The following is an 18,229-nucleotide window of genomic DNA, read 5'->3' on the forward strand; positions in this document are numbered from 1 at the left end:
CAAAGGTGAATGCCTCCACCCTTCTTCTGCGTCATTACTGTAGGTGAAACCCATTCTGAGGAGTTAATCTCTTCAATAATGAACAAGTTTTCTAAGTTCCTCTGAAACAGCTTCCCTGACTGAAAATGGTGAGCGCCGTAATTTCTGTCATACAGGCATCACATTATTCCACATTTTAACTTTATGCAGAAACCCATAAGCACAGCTGAATTTCTCCTCAACTTGGTGTTGGGTCCCAGCTGAAACTGGTGTGTGTACTGCAAGAGTGCTTTGTTGAGGAAGATCAATTCATCCATTAACTACCCTGAGATTTAAAGCAGCCAATAAATCTCTGCCAAGGATAGGAGTGCCTTTGTGGACAATGTAGAACTCTGCAGTTACACAGCAATCACCAAAAGTAACTATTGCTGGCAGGCAGCCATGCACTGGAATATGTTTTTTTCAAATAGCACACAAAGTGAAGTTTGGGTTCAGTAAGAGGCACATCTTTAAAGTAATACAAATAGATGGAATCAGATAGTATAGATATTGCTGAGCCAGTGTCCAACATTAGCTAAATAGAGTGTGATTTGCCTGAGATTATGATGGAAACGTTTACAGTGCACTTTATTTGTTCTGGAATATGTGCAGTAGTGATTTTGTCCACGCTCAGCACAGTAACATCTGGTATTGTAACTGCATGCACCTGTTGATTGAACTGGCTGCTCCAACATACTTTAGCAAAATACCCAATCTTTTTGCAATGATTGCACTGAGCTACTTTTGCCGGACATCCTGTGTAGCTTGCAAGGTGTTGTGGGGATCCACAGCATGCTTTTACTGTATTTTGAATTTGCTGATTCGGTGGCTTTTCATTTGTTTTCCTCTTGTAATCATTTGTCTGCAGCGATAGTGAACTTTTCTGCTAAGGAGTCACAGCCCGGACCGTGCCTCCTGTATCCATGCTCATTATTTGGCTTCAGCTGTAGCTGACTCAATCTGAGTAGCAATGGTTATTGCTTTTTCTAATGTAAGTTATGGTTCTAGAAGTAAGCGTTCTCTTACATGAAGCATGGTTGTTTTCTCAATGAGCTGGTCTCTAATCATCTCATCTGCCATATTCCCAAAGTCACAAGTTACAATCAGACTCCTCAGGAAAGCAATATACTGCATTATAGTCTCCCGTTTTCTGCTCACGCTGGCAAAATCTGTAGCGATTAGCTACTACATTCACTTTTGGCACAAAAAGTTCTTTAATGCAGTGAGTGCAGTCTCATATTTATCATCTGCAAGGGGAAAAGTGTAAAATATTCGCGGCCCTTCTGCTCCAAGGCAGTGGATTAGCAGAGCACGCTTCCTTACTTCAGAAATCTTGTAGCACTGATTGCAAGCAGATAAGTCTCAATCATATGGATCCAGGCAGTAAAAGCAATTGGGAGGTTCCCCTGGGCTTTGCAGAAAGGGTGCAGGCGGGTTCAGAGGCAGAAGAGCCACCCTTGTCGGCAAAAGGTTGTAGCAATCAGGCAAGGTAGTAACAAACTTCAACAGGACTTTATTTGTAAAGCGGAAACCTCTTTTCCAAGCTGCTGCTGCTGCACCCTCGGTAGCTCTCACTCAGCCTCCCCAATTCCCCCTGCCCTCCTTCCTGTTTCCTGTCCTTTCAGACTCCCAACAGCCAGTGCTCCCCATTCTAATAATTACAAGCAGCAGCTAAACACCACATAGGGAGCCAAGTATTTGGTGATTACTGCAGGGGGACTGGGTTGACGAGGCTTTCCGCATTCCCAGGCCGCAGGGTTCATGTGTTTGGGATGAAGGGCTGCAGGCGGGTCAGGGACCAGTCACCGGAGCAGGTGGGAGGATTCTAGGTTGGCAGGAGCCGGAGGGTCCGCCTGAGCCTCGCCTGTCGTTTCTCCTCGAGCGCCCCCTTCCGTCCCACGTGAGTCCTGCGGCGGACGCGTGGCCGCCCTGCGGTCAAAGCAAAGCGCCTCCTTCCCCTGCCTAAAGCCTCTCGCCCGCCTCGGGCCCTGCACAAGTCCGGCGCGGGAGGCCCTGGCGTCCCCCGCTGCTCCGCGCCCGGATTCCTCGCGAGGCGGAACCAGGGGAGGCGGGGAGCAGGTTTGCAGCCGGCCGCAATTGCGGGCGCACCGCCCTGGCGGGGACCTGAGAGGAGGCGCTGCTGCCGCCGAGCCGCCCCGCACAAGCCATGTCGGCGGCCGTCCGCGGGGCGGTGCGCCTGCTCGCTGGAGTCCGGGGCGGAGCGGGGAGCTCCCTGCTCAGGTAGGGCCAGGGATACCCTGCCCTGGGGCTCGCCGGCCGGTCCCCGGCTCCAGCCCTAGCCGGCGCGTGTGGCCCCTGTGACCCCACCTCCTGCCCGGCCCGAGGGCCCCCGGCAGCGCCTCTCCGCTGCACGCGCGGTTCTCGCGCGAGGGACGTCGGGCGCGCGCCCCCTCCCCGGGATACGTGGTGCCGGCCGCTCCACGCACGCGGTGCCCACCTTGGGCGGAGTGGCCACGCCCATGGGGAATGCAGAGGCGTAGTAGCCACTAGGCCCCTGCGTGCCATGCTCTGATCCAGCAGCCCGGGGACAGTAGGGCCCGCCCGTGCCCTGCCCTATTCTGGGGTCCTTTGCCATAGGTGCCTTCCATCAGCGTGGCCCTTGTTGAAATTTCCTGGCCTTTCACGTGTTGCACCATCTTGATCTGCCTGGCTACCCTCACTGCCAATTGTGGGTGCTGCTCTCCTGGAAGCAGCAGGTCCCAACATGTGATGCGTGTTCCTTGGCATCGGGATAGAGTTTTGCAAGAGTTGGAGGTCTGCTTGGATCGAGATGGAGTATTACAGGCAAGCGTTGTGATACCAGCAGGCTTAGTCCGGGCTCAAGCGGAAGGGCATGGATAAGTTGGTGGCTCAGACTTTGATAGATTGTATTTCTTTTGTAGCAGACTGCATAGCCTCTGTAGACCCTGAGAAACTGCATCACTCTGTTCCTAAAAGTGAAGCTGCAAATGCTCCCTAGTCCACAGAATGAGTTATTTTTACTTTTCAAATACAGGGGCCATTTCAATTTGAGACATAATTAATTTGTGATTTTTTTTTAAAGTGATTTTTCCCCCTTGTGGATTCAAATTTTCAAACAGGGCAAAATTTGGACTGTTATTGGGCTGAAAAGGTTAATATTTGTTACAGTTGAATTAGTGCCAGGCACCACTACTCACTCAAACAGTTGAGGATAGACTGAAGATTATTCATTATAATATCAGGGGGTAGCTGCTTTAGTCTGTATCCACAAAAACAACGAGGAGTCCCGTGGCACCTTAAAGACTAACAGATTTATTTGGGCATAAGCTTTTGTGGATAAAAACCCATTTCTTTTACCCACGAAAGCTTATGCCCCAAATAAATCTGTTATTCATTATAATGTATTTATGCAAATGGAACCATTAATAAAAGGCAGTCAACAAAAGCTGTATATTAACATAATTTAATTTGATTCTTCTCATGCTTTGTATTCCTTTTTTCTTTAGTTCTCAGCTGTCCTGGACCATTCATTTTCGGGGAAACCATTGGCAGACTTCTATGCTGGCATTTCAGGCGTCCCTCCCCATGAGGTAAAATACAATTTATATTGTATTTCATAGAATAGTTTTCAGATGTTCACATCCTCTTTACAGGAAGTTAGGAAAATTTAAATTATTCAAATGAATAGGCACACATATATATTTCTACATTATGAGACATAGATATAAAATAAGGTAGAACTATTAGACTCTAGTGTAGTGTTTAATTCCCATATATGTAGCTAGTGTTCTGAATAAATTTTTAGTGTTAATGGTTATTTGTATTTACTTATAATTCCTCAGTTATGAAGGCATGTAACGTAAGGGTGTAAATGTTTGGCGATATTCTGGTTTAAACAGCTTTCTAGTTTTTCCTTTTGAACAGTAGTTGAAATGTAGCATTAGCTGCACTAAAAATACTTTAATGTACTTTTTCTACATTTATAGATGTATAGTATCAGTTTGCATGCCACCCTTTTCTTAATACAACTTGGTTAAAATGACTCCATAGTTAGTAGCTAAAATACTGTACGACTTCTGTTTCAAGCCAACATCCAAATATAAAACCTGTCTGTCTATACTGTATTGTGTATGTAGTATAAGGAAGCAGCCTGGCTTGGTGGACTGAACGCCAACCAGGAACACTAGAGTTTTAAACCTGACTGCCATTGACTTATTCTGTAGCATTGTGCAAGTCACTGACCCACTTGTCTTGGTTTCCCTATCTGTAAATTGGGCACAATACTTCACAGTGTTGAATTAAAAGTAATAATTAATATATTAATGCTTTGGGGAAAGTATGATCCAGTACACACTCCGGATTTGGCTTGTATTATTAGAAAGAAATATGTCTCCCAGCCTGTTCTCTCAGCCTGCTGAGTTTGTGTTAATTGAAGCAGGCCTGTTAGTTTGCAAGATCTGTGCTAATTGGAGAAAAACATCCAGAGACAAAGAGTCTGTTCTAAAAGTGATAATATGTTGCAAATTTTTTTTGAACTTAGGAACAAAATTTGTTGTTCCTTTACTTTTACATTCCTATTTTGTTTTTTTTTTTAAATGTATAACAAGTGGCATGGATAGATTAATTGGAGTCTGTCATGCCCCAATGATTTGAGAATAGTTATGTTAAAGAATGCATAGGTAATAAAATGTAGGAGATATGTTAAGTAAAATAGGATGTGATTGCGGATGTATGTTTGAATAAGTAATAAAAGATTGAAGTGCCAGCCTAATAAATAACACTACATCTAGGGGAAAAACCAACAGGCCAAAGAATGAGAAGGCATTGGGTAAGATAACTGGATTACCCTGAGGGCAAGCCAGAAACCATCCCACAACTGCCCCAAGGACAGAGGGGCCAAAGACCCAAGATAACAACAAGCCGTCATTGCTGTGCCATCTGTGTGATTGACTATAATTTCAAACGTGAGAATGGTGATTATCACTTCAAACATAAAAACAGCATGACAAAGCAAACCCTATAGATTTGAATTAGGATGAATCCCTGTAAAGATAGACTCTAAAAACTGGGAACTTTGAGTCTGGTTCTGCAACCACCCTCCAGGAGCATTGGATGTGCATCTGACAAGACTCGGCTCCATTCTCATGTCCTGACCACCTGGCCAGTGACTTGGCATGAGCAACTCTAAGGTTGGTAACTATAACAACCACCTTGCAGAACTTGTGTGTGTGAATAGCATGTTATAGCTGTAACTGATTAATTCTTTCTGTATTCACAATAAACACAGCATATTGCCTTATCCCCTAAATAAGATCCTGCTGGTTTTCATTTTCTAAGTACAACAAGAGTGCTGTAAGGACCAATTAGTTAATTTTTGTAAAGTGGTAAGTATTCTTCTTCTGTGTACAGATTGATGTAAGAAAATGTACTTTATTACAGTTTATATTGATTTGCTGCAGGTATGCTTCTCAAATTTCCAGTATGCATAGTTAAATTCCCTATTAGACACACCCTTTTATTCTAGGATGGGTTTACTATAGAAACAAAAATTATTAAGTATTACATGAGTATACACAGATACAAAATTTTTAAATTAATTTCCTCCACTAGAGCAGAACCACGGAAGAAAAAGAAGGCAGATCCAAGGAGAGAACAAGCACAAAAGGACCGTATGAAGAAAAAGATAAAAAAGCTGGAAAAAGCTGCCCAGGAAATGATTCCCATTGAGGATTTTGTAACACCATTCAAGTTTTTGGATGCTTCAAGGTATAGAGAACTGCTAGCTTTTACTTTAGGGTAGATAATGAACTGGAGAAGTGCAAATAACAGTGAAATATCTACCTACTAACCCTACCCTGTTGCTCATAAGGTGCCTTGTGCTAGAGACAAGGGAGTCAGTTTTGAGATAAATAGTTAAAGGATCAAAAAATTTGTGACTTCTGCAACTCTAGAATTTTTTTTCTTGAGTTGTTTCTCCTACAAATTGCTTTTGAAACAGTGTTTTGTGTTTGTAATGAAAAATTATAATTCTGGGTGTAGGACACAGAGTTGTTTAAAAACCCTTTGATAAATCAGATGGGATCAGTCTAAGACTTTACTTCCAATTCCAAGTGCTGAGATGGACTTTGAAGGAGTTTCTGGAGGGCTCAACAATCTATCATGAGAGGAGTGGCAGCAGACCCTTCTCTCTGATTTTGGAATGTTCTACTTCACACATGCGAAAACATATGTAATTTGTTTGGTGTGACTTTTGTTCCCATTTTAGATTCATTTGTATCCCTATGCTGGCACCTGGTAAGGGGAGTGTTGTTTACTGGTTGGAACAAGAATTTTAGAATTATAAGTCCTAGGTTCTACTCCCTACCTACTTTGCCACTGACTTTTGGCAATGTACTAGTTGTGGCTGTGTCAGTCCCAGGATATGAGAGACAAGGTGCATGAGGTAATATTTTTTTATTGGTCCAACTTCTGGTGGCTTTTGAGACACTCAGGTCTGGGAAAGGAATTCCCAGTGTCACAGCAAAATGCAAAGTGTTTAACAGCCCATTGCCCTGCTTGTTACCCCTAACACAGGCCCTGGCTTTTCTATGCAGAAAGCTAGTTATTGTGCCACAGGTGGGCCATGGAGTTTTTATAGCATGTTGGGTGGGCCTCAGAAAGAAAAAGGTTGAGAACCCGTTGTAATGGGCCACTCTATCTTGAATGGTTCCTTAACACCTCTGCAGTCATAGAACAAAAATATGGAGTTAGTGCAGTAGGCAGCCTGCAGGCCCAGTGCGTGCTAAAAAAAATTCAAAATTTGTCACTCTGGTCTGAAAGGGGGCAGAGCTGGCTGAGAGGGAGACACCATCTGGCAGCCTGCTGGAGTATTCCTGCTAGCAGGGGGCTGGTGAGTGACACAGGGGGGCAGGGTGAAGGAGAGTGGTTCTCTGGGCAGGTTTGTGGGGTGGGAGAGCACTCTGGGCAGTGAGGGGGGCACTTTGAACTAGGGATTTGTGGGGGTGCTGCAGCAAGTTTTAGGCTGATCAGCCCCATGTGGTTGCATGTGAGTGCCAGCTGCCCAATCCTGGCCCGCTCTGTGGAGGGGTCTCAGGGCGAGGGACACTGGGCATAGGGGACTTTGGAGGGGAGGGGCACTGTGGTTCTCAACCTGCATTGGCCCACAATAATAAATAGGTTGAGAACCACTGGGTTAGTGGGTTACAGATTGTTGTAATGTGCCATAAATCCATTATTTGTAGTGTCTAGCAAAGTAATAAATTTTAAGCTCCCATACATTACGTGCTAACTACTTATGCTAAACAATCTGTTTCACCTTGCATTTTTCTGTGACCTGGGAGTTCCTTTCCCAGATCTGAAGAAAAGCTCTGTGTGGCTCAAAAGCTTGTACTACCTCACCCACCTGGTCTCTCTAATTACCTTGGGCAAGTCTTTAAACTCCTGTTCTCTAACCTTTAAAAAAGATAACTACCTCAGGTATATTGAGGAATGTTTGTAAAGGAATCTTGCAAAATTGCCACAAAATGAATCAGCTTAGGTACAAAATCTTCTCACCCACTCTCCCTGTGGTGGCAATAGAGATAACATGAATGATATTTTACTTGTTTGTTTAGAAACAAACAGATGAATGGGCAAGTGGAATTTGCTGTTAGATAGTGCACTAGTATCCTCCAATGAAAGACTCTACATAAAGGCAATCCAGAGTATTGTGTGTTTGGGCCAACTTGCCTCTTTGTATCTCACTGTAGTTTTTGTTAGATGCTTGCTCTTTGGGATGTCAGCAGCTTCTGTGTTAAAATGTTCTTTCACATTTGCCAGAGCGCGAGATATCTCCCCGCTGTCCTTTGAGGAGAGTGAAAGGCGAGCCCTGCTCCTGAAGAAGTGGGCCCTGTACAAGCAGAAAGAGCATGAGGCAGAGATGAAAACATTGAAGTCTCTTATGGCAGCTCAGCAGGAGGCACTAGAGGAATTGCGTCTCGAATCAGAAGAACTTTACCAAGCAGCAATAAGACGAGATGATGACCTGTTTCCCTTTGAGAAGGAGGGGCCTACTTACACACCACAGGTTCCTGGCTATGAGGCTCCTGAAGGGAAATGCATCGACATTACCAAAGTGTACACACAGTGAGATCAGAAGATTCTGCCACGCAGCAGCATTAAAGTGCATGAAAGGAGGACACAATGGGATGCGACTAGACTATTTCTTTTGCTTTTTCAAACATCCCTATGCACATGGCTGTCAAAAGAAAATAAAAACACCACATGTCCTTGTTCCTGTTCTTTTTACAACTGACCATCTTGACAATAAAACCAAAATACTTTAGAACCCCATTTATCTAACCCTCCCTTAGCCAGTTCTCTGCATTTACCGTGACTCCATGGCCAGAAGCGGGCAATCTCTCCTGTAGCCATTAGATGGTGCTGTGGCATGGCATTTTCCCATTCCCTGGTTTATTCAGAGTTTTGATTCTGATCTGGCCTCATCCCAATGAGACCAGATAAACAGGGTACTACTGTACTGCATTTTTGTGCCACAAACTGAAGCGTGGTCCCATGTAGGGAACTGTGGCTTCAGTGAACATTATTTTTTCACTTATGGAATATTTTTTCCCCTTTCATTTATTCCTGAGTAACAAATCCTCACTCTGGACAAACCATAGTTCCTGAGGGTATAATTATGCCATGAAGAAAAATTGTTAAAGCGATCGTATGTCAGTCTGCTGTAGTGGGAAGATAACTGTCAGTTTCTCCTTTAGCTCCAATTCAGGTTTTGTTGAGGTGCCTGTGTACAAATCAAGGGGAAAATAGATATGACATATCACAACAAAGTAAATATAGCTATTTATACTGCATGGCTAATGTGATAAGACATTCCATTTTAACTGATTTGCTTAAAGCCATAAGACTTATCTTTGAAAGTCACTGAAGTCTTTATTTTTGTGATAACTTTTAATGCTTTCACAAACATATTTAAGAACAAAAACTGCTTGAGAATAATTTTGCAAGGGCAAACGGCTGGTACAGGTCAACTTTATTTTCTGTCTGCTTCCCCATGGCACACTTAAGGATGACAATAGTGCATCTGTACAAACTTTTTTTGTTTTTTTTCAAATACTAGCTGCTTGGGCTATCCTGATTACTCTAATCTCTACTGCCAAGGGAGAGGGATATCTTAGTTTTTTAATTCCTCATCTGGCCAGCCTAGTCTTGGACATACCAAAATGGCAGCATACTTAGCCCATGTGAAGGAAGGGGGGTGGCTCTACTAGCAAGAGTAGCCAGGCTACATGAATGTGTTCTGTTTCAAAGCAGCAGGCATTGTCCTTGTCTAGATGAATGGTAAAGGGAATGAAAAAGGCAAAGGACTGTAGCAGACAAGAATCAAACTGAGCACCTGAACTATCCTTTTTTAAAATATTTACATCTCAATAAGACGTTTCTTAAACACCATTAGATGTATTTCAAAATAGGCATTAATGAGCGGGTGGCTGCTATGAGCAGAAATATAAGTTGAGAAGTCTTATTTCAGAATCACATGGCAGAAAAATAGCATTGGCCTCACATCTGGTATATGAGGGCCAAATATGGTAGGTAGTCTTATTACTTTGGTTTATCTTGACCAAGAGGAAGGTACCAGTCCCTTGGTGGGCTTTTCCTGAGCTTCCACACTGGATCATACTTTTGTCTTTCCAGAATCCTGGCTCTTTCACTCTTGCATAGGGATTCCTACAATGCATGACAATATAAAACTCGGCATGCTGCCTTTTCAAAGCACATTATAGACATTAACTACTCATACAACAACTCAAAAAGAAAAGGAATACTTGTGGCACCTTAGTGACTAACAGAATTTATCTGAACAAAAGCTTTCGTAAGCTAGAGCTCACTTCATCGGATGCATGCAGTGGAAAATACAGGGGGGAGATTTTATATACACAGAGAACATGAAACAATGGATGTTACCATACACACGGTAATGAGAGTGATCAGGCAAGGTGAGCTATTACCAAGGGCTGGGGAGGGACCCTTCTGTAGTGATAATCAAGGTGGGCCATTTCCAGCAGTTGACAAGAACGTGAGGAACAATAGAGGGGGGAAAATAAACATGGGGAAATAGTTTTACTTTGTGTAATGACACATCCACTCCCAGTCTTTATTCAACTCTAAGTTAATGGTGTCCAGTTTGCAAATTAATTCCAATTCAGCAGTCTCTCGTTGGAGTCCATTTTTGAAGTTTTTTGTTGAAGAATTGCGACTTTTAGGTCTAACTGAGTGACCAAGGAGATTGAAATGTTCTCCAACTGGTTTTTGAATGTTATAATTCTTGATGTCTGATTTGTGTAAACTTATTCTTTTATGTAGAGACTGTCCGATTTGGCCAATGTACATGGCAGAGGGGCATTGCTTGCACATGATGGCATATATCACATTGGTAGATGTGCAGGTGAACGAGCCTCTGATAGTGTGGCTGATGTGATTGGGCCCTACGATGGTGTCCCCAGAACAGAAAAACAGACTCCAACGAGAGACTGCTGAATTGGAATTAATTTTCAAACTGGACACCATTAAATTTGTCTTGAATAAAGACTGGGAGTGGATGTGTATATTCCTGTACAAATAATTATCTTCAAAAGATCATTACTTTTTAGGGCAAAAACCCAAACCGTAAGGCCTACATTTTCAAAAGTAGCTATTGGTTTTGAATGCCTCAATTTTGGGGCATTCAGTGTTGAGATGCTTTCAAAGGGCCTTGTTTTCAGACAGTGCTGGACATCCACCCTCTTAAAATTAGGCCTCTCTACTGTCTCAAGTTGGGAACACAAGTGTTATTTTGAAAATTTAGGCTTAATGATCCTGATAAGGCTTTAATAACAGTAGCACTAACACCACTATGATATTTATTTCTGCCTCAATGGCATTCTATTAAGTTAGGTTGTGTTTTTTCAAATTCTCTTTTCATTGGCAAGACAGCACAACTGAGGTTTCTAGGAGAGATTTGAATGAGGCAAGGAATATAGAGAACTGGTGTGAGGTTGTGGGTATAGGCAATAGAAGCATAAAAAAGGCAGGCATTGGAAAAGGAAACGGGAAAATTAAGGCTGACATTGTTCACGGAGTGGAAGGGAGAAGGCGGAGAACATGAAAGGTGGCAAAGTCAGAGCCATATACTGTGCTGAATGACGGATGTTGGCTCTTAAAAGCAATGACAAAGCTTTAACTTGAAATAAGATAATAGGGAGCTAGTGGAGAGAGCTGAAGAAGGGATGATACAGTCAAAACAACAGGAGAGGAAGATGATTTTAGTGGCAACATTTTGCATAGATTAGCATGGTGAAAAAAGCAAGACATTTTTCCCTCTACAGTTTTGCAGAAAATGTTGTGGATTGAAAAGGACAGTGGCAGGCAATTTAGGCTCAACATTTAGTTATTTTTAAAGGATTTGTAAAATCTTATAATATTGCAGTTGTTAATCCCCTCTCCCAGAAACAAAACACACCCAAGAGTTAAACGTATTGGAAAATTATCCAACAACATCTACATAGTGCCTCACAAACATGGAAAAGGCCTGTTCTCATCACTGACATAACTATTGTTCAATATACATTACACCAGCCTTGTGACAGGCTTGCCCACTCAATTGTGGAAGTACTTTATATTGATACATTACAAAAATCTCCTTGTTTTTCTTTATTGTGGTATGGGTGGCTAAGTATATTTTTTGTGGGAGAAGGTTAATGCTGATGACCACGTTGCACGCATGATGCACAATTTATTTTTCATACCATTCTTAATACTGTCTTCAGTTTGGCATTCATCATACCTTAGCATCTGGACTTTTGCTTTTTTCCCACTTTCTGCAATTGCCATAGTCTGTTTTCCACTGTCCACAGGAGGGCACTTCCCCATACGTATAATAGTTATGGAATATATTACGGATGCCTTTACAGTGTTTCCATTCAGACCAATAATCCTCACATGTTCGTGGAGGCTGGTAAAATAGCAAAAAAAATACATTAAGAAGACACTTGCAGGAGAAGAATCATGATATTTGGACTCAGTAGTAAGGAACAAGATGTTTCCGAGTTTAAAAATGTCCAGTCTATGTTGTCATAATGGGAAATCAAACCTGTCCCATTCATTTCAGCTGTCTTGATGGGGGTATTTTCCCCACATGCTGTCTCAGTGTCTTGTGTTTTGAGATTAAGTACTGTGCTATTGTTATTTCTTTACTCCTCTGTCAGGAACCAAGTGTCCAACTGTCGTTGTTACTTTGCTGTACAGAAGCTGGGACAAAGAGGCTCTGTCTCCTGAGGGCAGGGCATAGGAACTATTGCATTAGGAACAAGTAATCCAGTGATAAACAGCTCAGGGTAAAACTCAATTTTTAAGGTTAGAATTTGGCGACTAACATTCTTCTACCTGATCTGTTGCATCCTGAAACATACAACAGGGAGTTTTCCTACTGCTCAGAGCACCTGAGCCAGTAGCCAGAGTGCTGGGCCCTGCTCCCAGCCTCTGCCACCGACTCACCGTTGGAGCGTCAATTACACCCTCAGCACACGGGGGCAATGGTCCTCCCCTCGCTGCTTGGGGCGGGGGGCAGGGGCGGTTTGGCAGCCCGCAGGGAGGGGGTCAGGCGCCCGGAGACCCCGGCTGCAGGCCGCTAAGAGACGGACGGGGATGGCCCGGCCTGTCATGTGACCTCGACGGGCCGCAGGGTGCCCGCCGAGCGCGCGCTCACTCACTCACTCACCCTCCACAGGCCGCCGTCAGCCATGCTGCTGCCCAGCCCCACGCTGAGCTCACCGAACCAATGGGACAAGCGTGTATGACGGCCCGCTCCATCCCAGCCAATCGCCAGCAAGCGTGTAAAACTACATTTTCCGGCCGCGTGAGCCGAAGGGTCCAGGAGGCCGAAGCTGAGCCAGTCGTTGCCACGGCTACCTGTGCTCCGCCCCTGGCTGGGGAAAGCCAATGACGAGACAAGACCTGGTCTGAGCGACGCAGCGCCGAGCCACTCAGCATTCTCCTGCCTTCGGCGCGGAACAAGCGAGAGATTGGGCAACCGGAGCCGAGGTAGAATGCTGCGAAGTGCGTAGGCGCGCGCTGCGCCAGGGACAGATGCCACGTGCCGCTCTCAGCAGCGCGCACGCGCGTCAGCGACACGGTGCCCGGGGCGGGCGAAGCAGCGTGCGATCTTCCGTGTCGCGCGGGAGCCGCCGAGATGGGGGAGGGGTGTTAGGCTGCTAGCGCTGGGAGAATTCTGCCGGCGGGACTGGAGAGTTCCCCGGGAGCAGGCTCCGGGCGAGAGCGGGCAATCCGGGCTGGCTGGAGACGCCTTCTGCCCAGAGGGGGCTACACAGCCCACAAGTCAGCTGCGGCCCCCGTGTTCCCTCCGGGCCCGTGGTTTGGGCGCAGAATGTCCTCGGGAGCATTGGATGGATTGCAGCTGTCGTGCGGCTTGCAACTGCTATGGTTAAAAAGAAAAGGAGGACTTGTGGCACCTTCGAGATTAACACATTTATTTGAGCATCAACTTTCGTGAGCTACAGCTCACTTCATCGGATGCACTTGATCACTTAAGATGAGCTACTCCCAGCAGGGTGAGGGGAAAAAACCTTTTGTAGTGATTATCAAGGTGGGCCATTTCCAGCAGTTGACAAGAACCTCTGAGGAACGGGGGTGGGGAATAGTTTTACTTTGTGTAATGACCCATCCACTCTCAGTCTCTATTCAAGCCTAAGTTAACTGTATCCAGTTTGCAAATTAATTCCAATTCAGCAGTCTCTCGCTGGAGTCCGGTTTTTTTGTTGAAGAATTGCCACTTTTAGTCTGTAATTGAGTGACCAGAGACATTGAAGTGTTCTCCGACTGGTTTTTGAATGTTATAATTCTTGACATCTTATTTGTGTCCATTTAGTCTTTTATGTAGAGACTTTCTTAGCAGCGAGATGAGCGTGATGGAATCTGTAAAGCGATACTCAGTATGCACCGTTTGCCTCCTGGGGCCAGACTCTTTGTTGGTGTAAATGCATGTAGTTCCATTTACATCAGCAGAGCTTTGCCCTTCTATACCAGCAGAGAATTTGGCCCATTCTATTTTAAAATCAATGTAATAGCTAGGGATGAACTCACAAGAATGAAGATTACTCCCCATCTCTGTCTCAATTAGGGACATTTCACAGAGTATCAGGGTTGGAAGGGACCTCAGGAGGTCCTCTAGTCCAAACTCCTGCTCAAAGCAGGACCAATCCCCAATTTTTGCCCCAGATCCCTAAATGGCCTCCTCAAGGACTGAACTCAAAACCCTGGGTTTAGCAGGCCAATGCTCAAACCGCTGTGCTATCCCTCCCTGCTTTGAGCAGGGGTTTGGACTAGAGGACCTCCTGAGGTCCCTTCCAACCCTGATACTCTGTGAAATATCCTGAGGCAAGAGGCAAATTCAATTAGGGACAGTTTTTGATTCTTTTTGGATTTCAATAAAATTACCAAGTTACTGTTTAACCTCAGATGTGTAACCACTTGGGCTTTCCAACCATGCAACTCAAGTGAAGCTTCTTACACACAGGTGTGCGACCAAAAGCTGAGTTTTTGGCCATTTCCAAGTCAGAAGAGACTCAAGAACAGGTGCAAATTCTGTTTGATTCTTTAGGCCATGGCAATTTCAAGTATCAGAACCAAGTATACAAAGGCCTGATTGCTTTGCTGCCATGCACCCCTCCCCCAAAGCCCAACAGCTGTCTCTGCAGACTCTCAGGACTGTGCAGGTGAGCAGAAAGGGATGTAATCAAACTTCAGCCCATTCTTTACTTTTATCACAACAATCTGTTTCATAATGAATCTATCATAATCTGGAGGCTAAAGGTGAGTTATTAAGGAGCCCAGAGAACAGCTTATTGCAGCCACAAGCAGACCCAGTATATGCTCAGCTGATGTTCCTATCATGGGGATACCTGTCTAAGGATGCATACCCTGTATAGATAAACCAATCCAATTTGAAAGTTTCCTAGCTGAGGTAGAACTGGATAAGAGAGTGCTGAAGCAAGGATCCTTTTGTGCTCAGTTGCATGTCATAAACACAGAGTATGCTCTTCAAGTTCCCCAGCAGCTCCTGTGTCTGAGCTCTGAGAACACACTGAAAAGGAATGAGGTGCACGGAGGTGTTTTCTGTCTGATCTGAATAATGAAATCATGAACAATTCTCCCCTTAGACTTTTCCCTCTCAGTAACACAGATGCTAAATTCCTAGGCTGTGTGTGAGCAAGTGCTGAATGTATAAAGGCTGCTACTTTTGTCTATATAGTCCCTGCTCCATCAGGATCTAATCTGCTGCTTTTAAATAAATTGACTATGAAAGATATTTTATAATTCCCCTTCTTCTCCAGTGTGTTACATGTTATGAAAGTCTGGTATAAAAAGGTATGATCTTGGCTGTAGGAGAGGCCTAGTCTCTAAAGACATGTCTCTTGCCCTTACTCTGGGGAACTTCAAAGGGAATGGCCTGCAGGATTAACTATATGGTCTTTAGTGCTACTGTTTGAAATCCTGTATTTTGGTTGTGCTGCTTTTTTTTTTAATTGAGGGAATGGGCTGTGGTCTTCTGATCCCACTTAAATTTTCCCTGGCCTGGAAATACGCACTTACATAAAAAATTCTAGCAGTATGTTAATTACCCAGACCAAGATAGAGCTAAGCAGTGAGGTAGGTAGCCTCTCTGGTGCAATCTGAGGAGCATGAATTTAATTCCAACAATCTCCCTTTTGACATCTCAGTCTCTTGTCATCTAGGAAGGGTGGGGATTGCCACCCCCCTGCACTCCCCAAATCTGCAGGACCGAGAGGAGAGGATTTTATAGGGATTTTGAAGAGATTTTTGTCTTTCCTTTCCCCACACTTTGTATAACACTTGTCTTCTTTCACTGTAAGCTCTTCAGGGCAGGGAACTTTTCTACCTTTTCGTCTAGCCCCAGGGCAGTGGGGCCCTGATCGGAGCCTCTGGGTGCTGCCATATTAAAAATATTTAATAACAGTAATTAATATTTTGCTGCCCAATAACTGCAGTCCTGAGTCTGAGAACCCTAGGGTCAGACTGGGCAACCATTACTTTGGTGAGCACTTCCACGAGGAGCCCTGTTCGAGAGTAAGTGCTCACTGACTAACCTGAGGAAGGGCTGCAGCATCAGCCCCAAGAGACCATTTCCCCGAGTCTCTCGGAGCACAGTGCTGCACAGTTCTCTGTATCCCGAGGATCCAACACGGGGGAACATTTCAGTGGGCTGCAGATGCGAGAGCCGGGAGGAATAACAGCCCCCCTTGTTCCTTGCGCGGTCTGCGGAGGGGGCGGCGGAGGAGCCGGCCGCTCTCTGCTGCGCCGGGGCGGGGTCCCCTGCAGCCTCCGCGCAGTGGCCGGTCCGGCCTCGCCAGCTCGCCCGGGGCGGCTCAGCGGCCCTTGCACCGGCCCTTGCCCGCGGGCAAGCGGGAGCGACCAGCGCCCCGAGCCCGACTGCACCGCGCCGGCCCCTGCAGACTCCCGGCCCAGGGGCGTCTCGCGCGCGGCCCCGGGTAACCCGTGGGCGGGGCTGCGCCCGGAGCAGCTGCGGGGACCCCGCGAGCCAGAGCCGCGCTGCAGCCGCGGCGCGGAGGCCGGGCTTCCCCCGCGCTCTCGGATCCGATCTACCCGGGAATGCTAATTTTCATACCCGTGATGCATTGCGCACCCTGAGCCGCGTCCCTGATCCATGGGCTGGGTTTGCTCCCAGGGACCCTCGTTCCGAGGAGCAAACGGGCGCTTTAATCGGGCCCGTGCAACGGGCTGTAAAACCGGGGGGTTTAGCCACCCGTAAGTATCGTCACCGTGAGGTGCTAACGTGTTGCTCTTACCCTGGGAGCACTTCTGCAGCGCATGAGCTATACTCTGGTTTCTCTTCAGATCGTATAAATCTTTCGCCTTTTACTAAAGATTTCCGTGGAGAGGAACATTTCTGAGTTTCTATCTAATTTTTTGAGGCTTCATTTCGGTGAAGCTACCTCATGGTGTGACAAGAGCAGAACAAGTTGCGTGTGTGAAGAAGGTTGTGTTTGTTTTATGAACTTTGTGTCATCTGCAAACTTTTTCTCTTCACTGTTCACTCCCATTTCCAGATCATTTATTAATATGTTGAACAGCACAGGTCCCAGTCAGGTACCCGTGACCCATCTCCACAGCTTGGGGAAACAGTGTTGCCAAACAGAAAAACAGGAACAGCAGTTAGGAGATGTAATCTCCAACAGGACTACAGACTAAGAAATAGGGGATAATGCTTTGGCCACAAGATCTATGAGGGGAATAGCCCTAGAGATGAGAGGGCCCACGTGACTGCATAGCTCTGTTCACACCAGGAAGGATTAAATAAATGTTATCAAGCTCATTGCAAGATTGCTCTTTTCAACAAAATACTTCAGATTTTATATAATAGGGAAGGGCCCTGCTACCTTCTCCCCCAACCCCAGACATCTGTTTTCCCCACAGTGCACACATTCAACATCCACTGCTAGGGGATGTTACATTCACCTCACATGGAAAGATGTACTACAAAGCAATTCTAGTTGAAATAAAATAACTTGTTATAATGTTTATTATATATGCTTAATTATAAATTGTTAGCAAAATCTATAATTAAAATGAAGTTTCTCATAAACCACACACTAGTTGCAAACCTTTGATTGTATGGTCACCTTTGGTAAGGGTAAAATGCCTTACTAAGGAGATTTGAGAAGTCTTATAAATGCAACAGACATGGCGAATAGAGATGAGCTCAAAGCAACCCCCCTCTTCCCCCTCCAGCTGTCGCTGCACCCCAGACTTGAACTGTGTAAATCAGAGCCATTGCTATTGGTACCAATACTCTTACTCATCAAATAAGAGTCACTATGAGGAGTGAAGTTTTGGAATAGCCTCCCACGGGAAGCAGTGGAGGCAAAAGATCTATCTGGTTTTAAGATTCTACTCGATAAGTTTATGGAGGAGATGGTATGATGGGATAATGGGATTTTGGTAAGTAATTGATCTTTAAATATTCAGGGTAAATAGGACTAATCCCCTGAGCTGGGATATTAGATGGATGGGATCTGAGTTACCCAGGAAAGAATTTTCTGTAGTATCTGGCTGGTGAATCTTGCCCATACGCTCAGGGTTTAGCTGATCGCCATATTTGGGGTCGGGAAGGAATTATCCTCCAGGGCAGATTGGA

The 18,229-nt window shown here is 45.1% G+C and overlaps 3 protein-coding genes and 1 non-coding gene across 6 annotated transcripts; 2 read left to right on the forward strand and 2 right to left on the reverse strand.

Annotated features, from left to right (window-relative positions):
• Positions 1-1,976: 1,976 nt before the first annotated feature.
• MRPL40 (mitochondrial ribosomal protein L40) lies at positions 1,977-8,909 on the forward strand. 2 transcript variants are annotated; one of them, XM_038373432.2, is made up of 4 exons: positions 1,977-2,259; positions 3,507-3,590; positions 5,611-5,766; positions 7,819-8,909. In XM_038373432.2, exons 1-4 carry the CDS (start codon positions 2,186-2,188, stop codon positions 8,126-8,128), a joined length of 624 nt encoding a protein of 207 aa, XP_038229360.1. In that variant the 5' UTR covers positions 1,977-2,185; the 3' UTR covers positions 8,129-8,909. The 2 variants fall into 2 exon arrangements, with proteins under 2 accessions (XP_038229360.1, XP_038229361.1); XM_038373433.2 differs by lacking the exon at positions 1,977-2,259 and adding an exon at positions 2,524-2,823.
• Positions 4,578-13,046, reverse strand: C15H22orf39 (chromosome 15 C22orf39 homolog). Of its 2 annotated transcripts, XM_038373436.2 has the most exons (4): positions 12,755-13,046; positions 11,822-11,989; positions 9,605-9,726; positions 4,578-8,782 (listed from the first exon to the last, which is right to left on the reverse strand). In XM_038373436.2, exons 1-4 carry the CDS (start codon positions 12,776-12,778, stop codon positions 8,764-8,766), a joined length of 333 nt encoding a protein of 110 aa, XP_038229364.1. In that variant the 5' UTR covers positions 12,779-13,046; the 3' UTR covers positions 4,578-8,763. The 2 variants fall into 2 exon arrangements, with proteins under 2 accessions (XP_038229364.1, XP_038229363.1); XM_038373435.2 differs by lacking the exon at positions 4,578-8,782 and having other exon boundaries at positions 8,907-9,726; positions 12,755-12,937.
• LOC122456836 lies at positions 13,034-17,032 on the reverse strand. Its single transcript, XM_043498372.1, has 3 exons — positions 17,028-17,032; positions 16,161-16,673; positions 13,034-13,471 (listed from the first exon to the last, which is right to left on the reverse strand). Exons 1-3 carry the CDS (start codon positions 17,030-17,032, stop codon positions 13,357-13,359), a joined length of 633 nt encoding a protein of 210 aa, XP_043354307.1. The 3' UTR covers positions 13,034-13,356.
• LOC119843993 lies at positions 16,910-17,025 on the forward strand. Its single transcript, XR_005289121.1, has one exon. It is a non-coding gene; the product is annotated as a U5 spliceosomal RNA (small nuclear RNA).
• Positions 17,033-18,229: the final 1,197 nt, after the last annotated feature.

The sequence above is a fragment of the Dermochelys coriacea genome, chromosome 15 (assembly GCF_009764565.3).
Source record: "Dermochelys coriacea isolate rDerCor1 chromosome 15, rDerCor1.pri.v4, whole genome shotgun sequence".
In the NCBI taxonomy this organism is placed as follows: Eukaryota; Metazoa; Chordata; order Testudines; family Dermochelyidae; genus Dermochelys; species Dermochelys coriacea.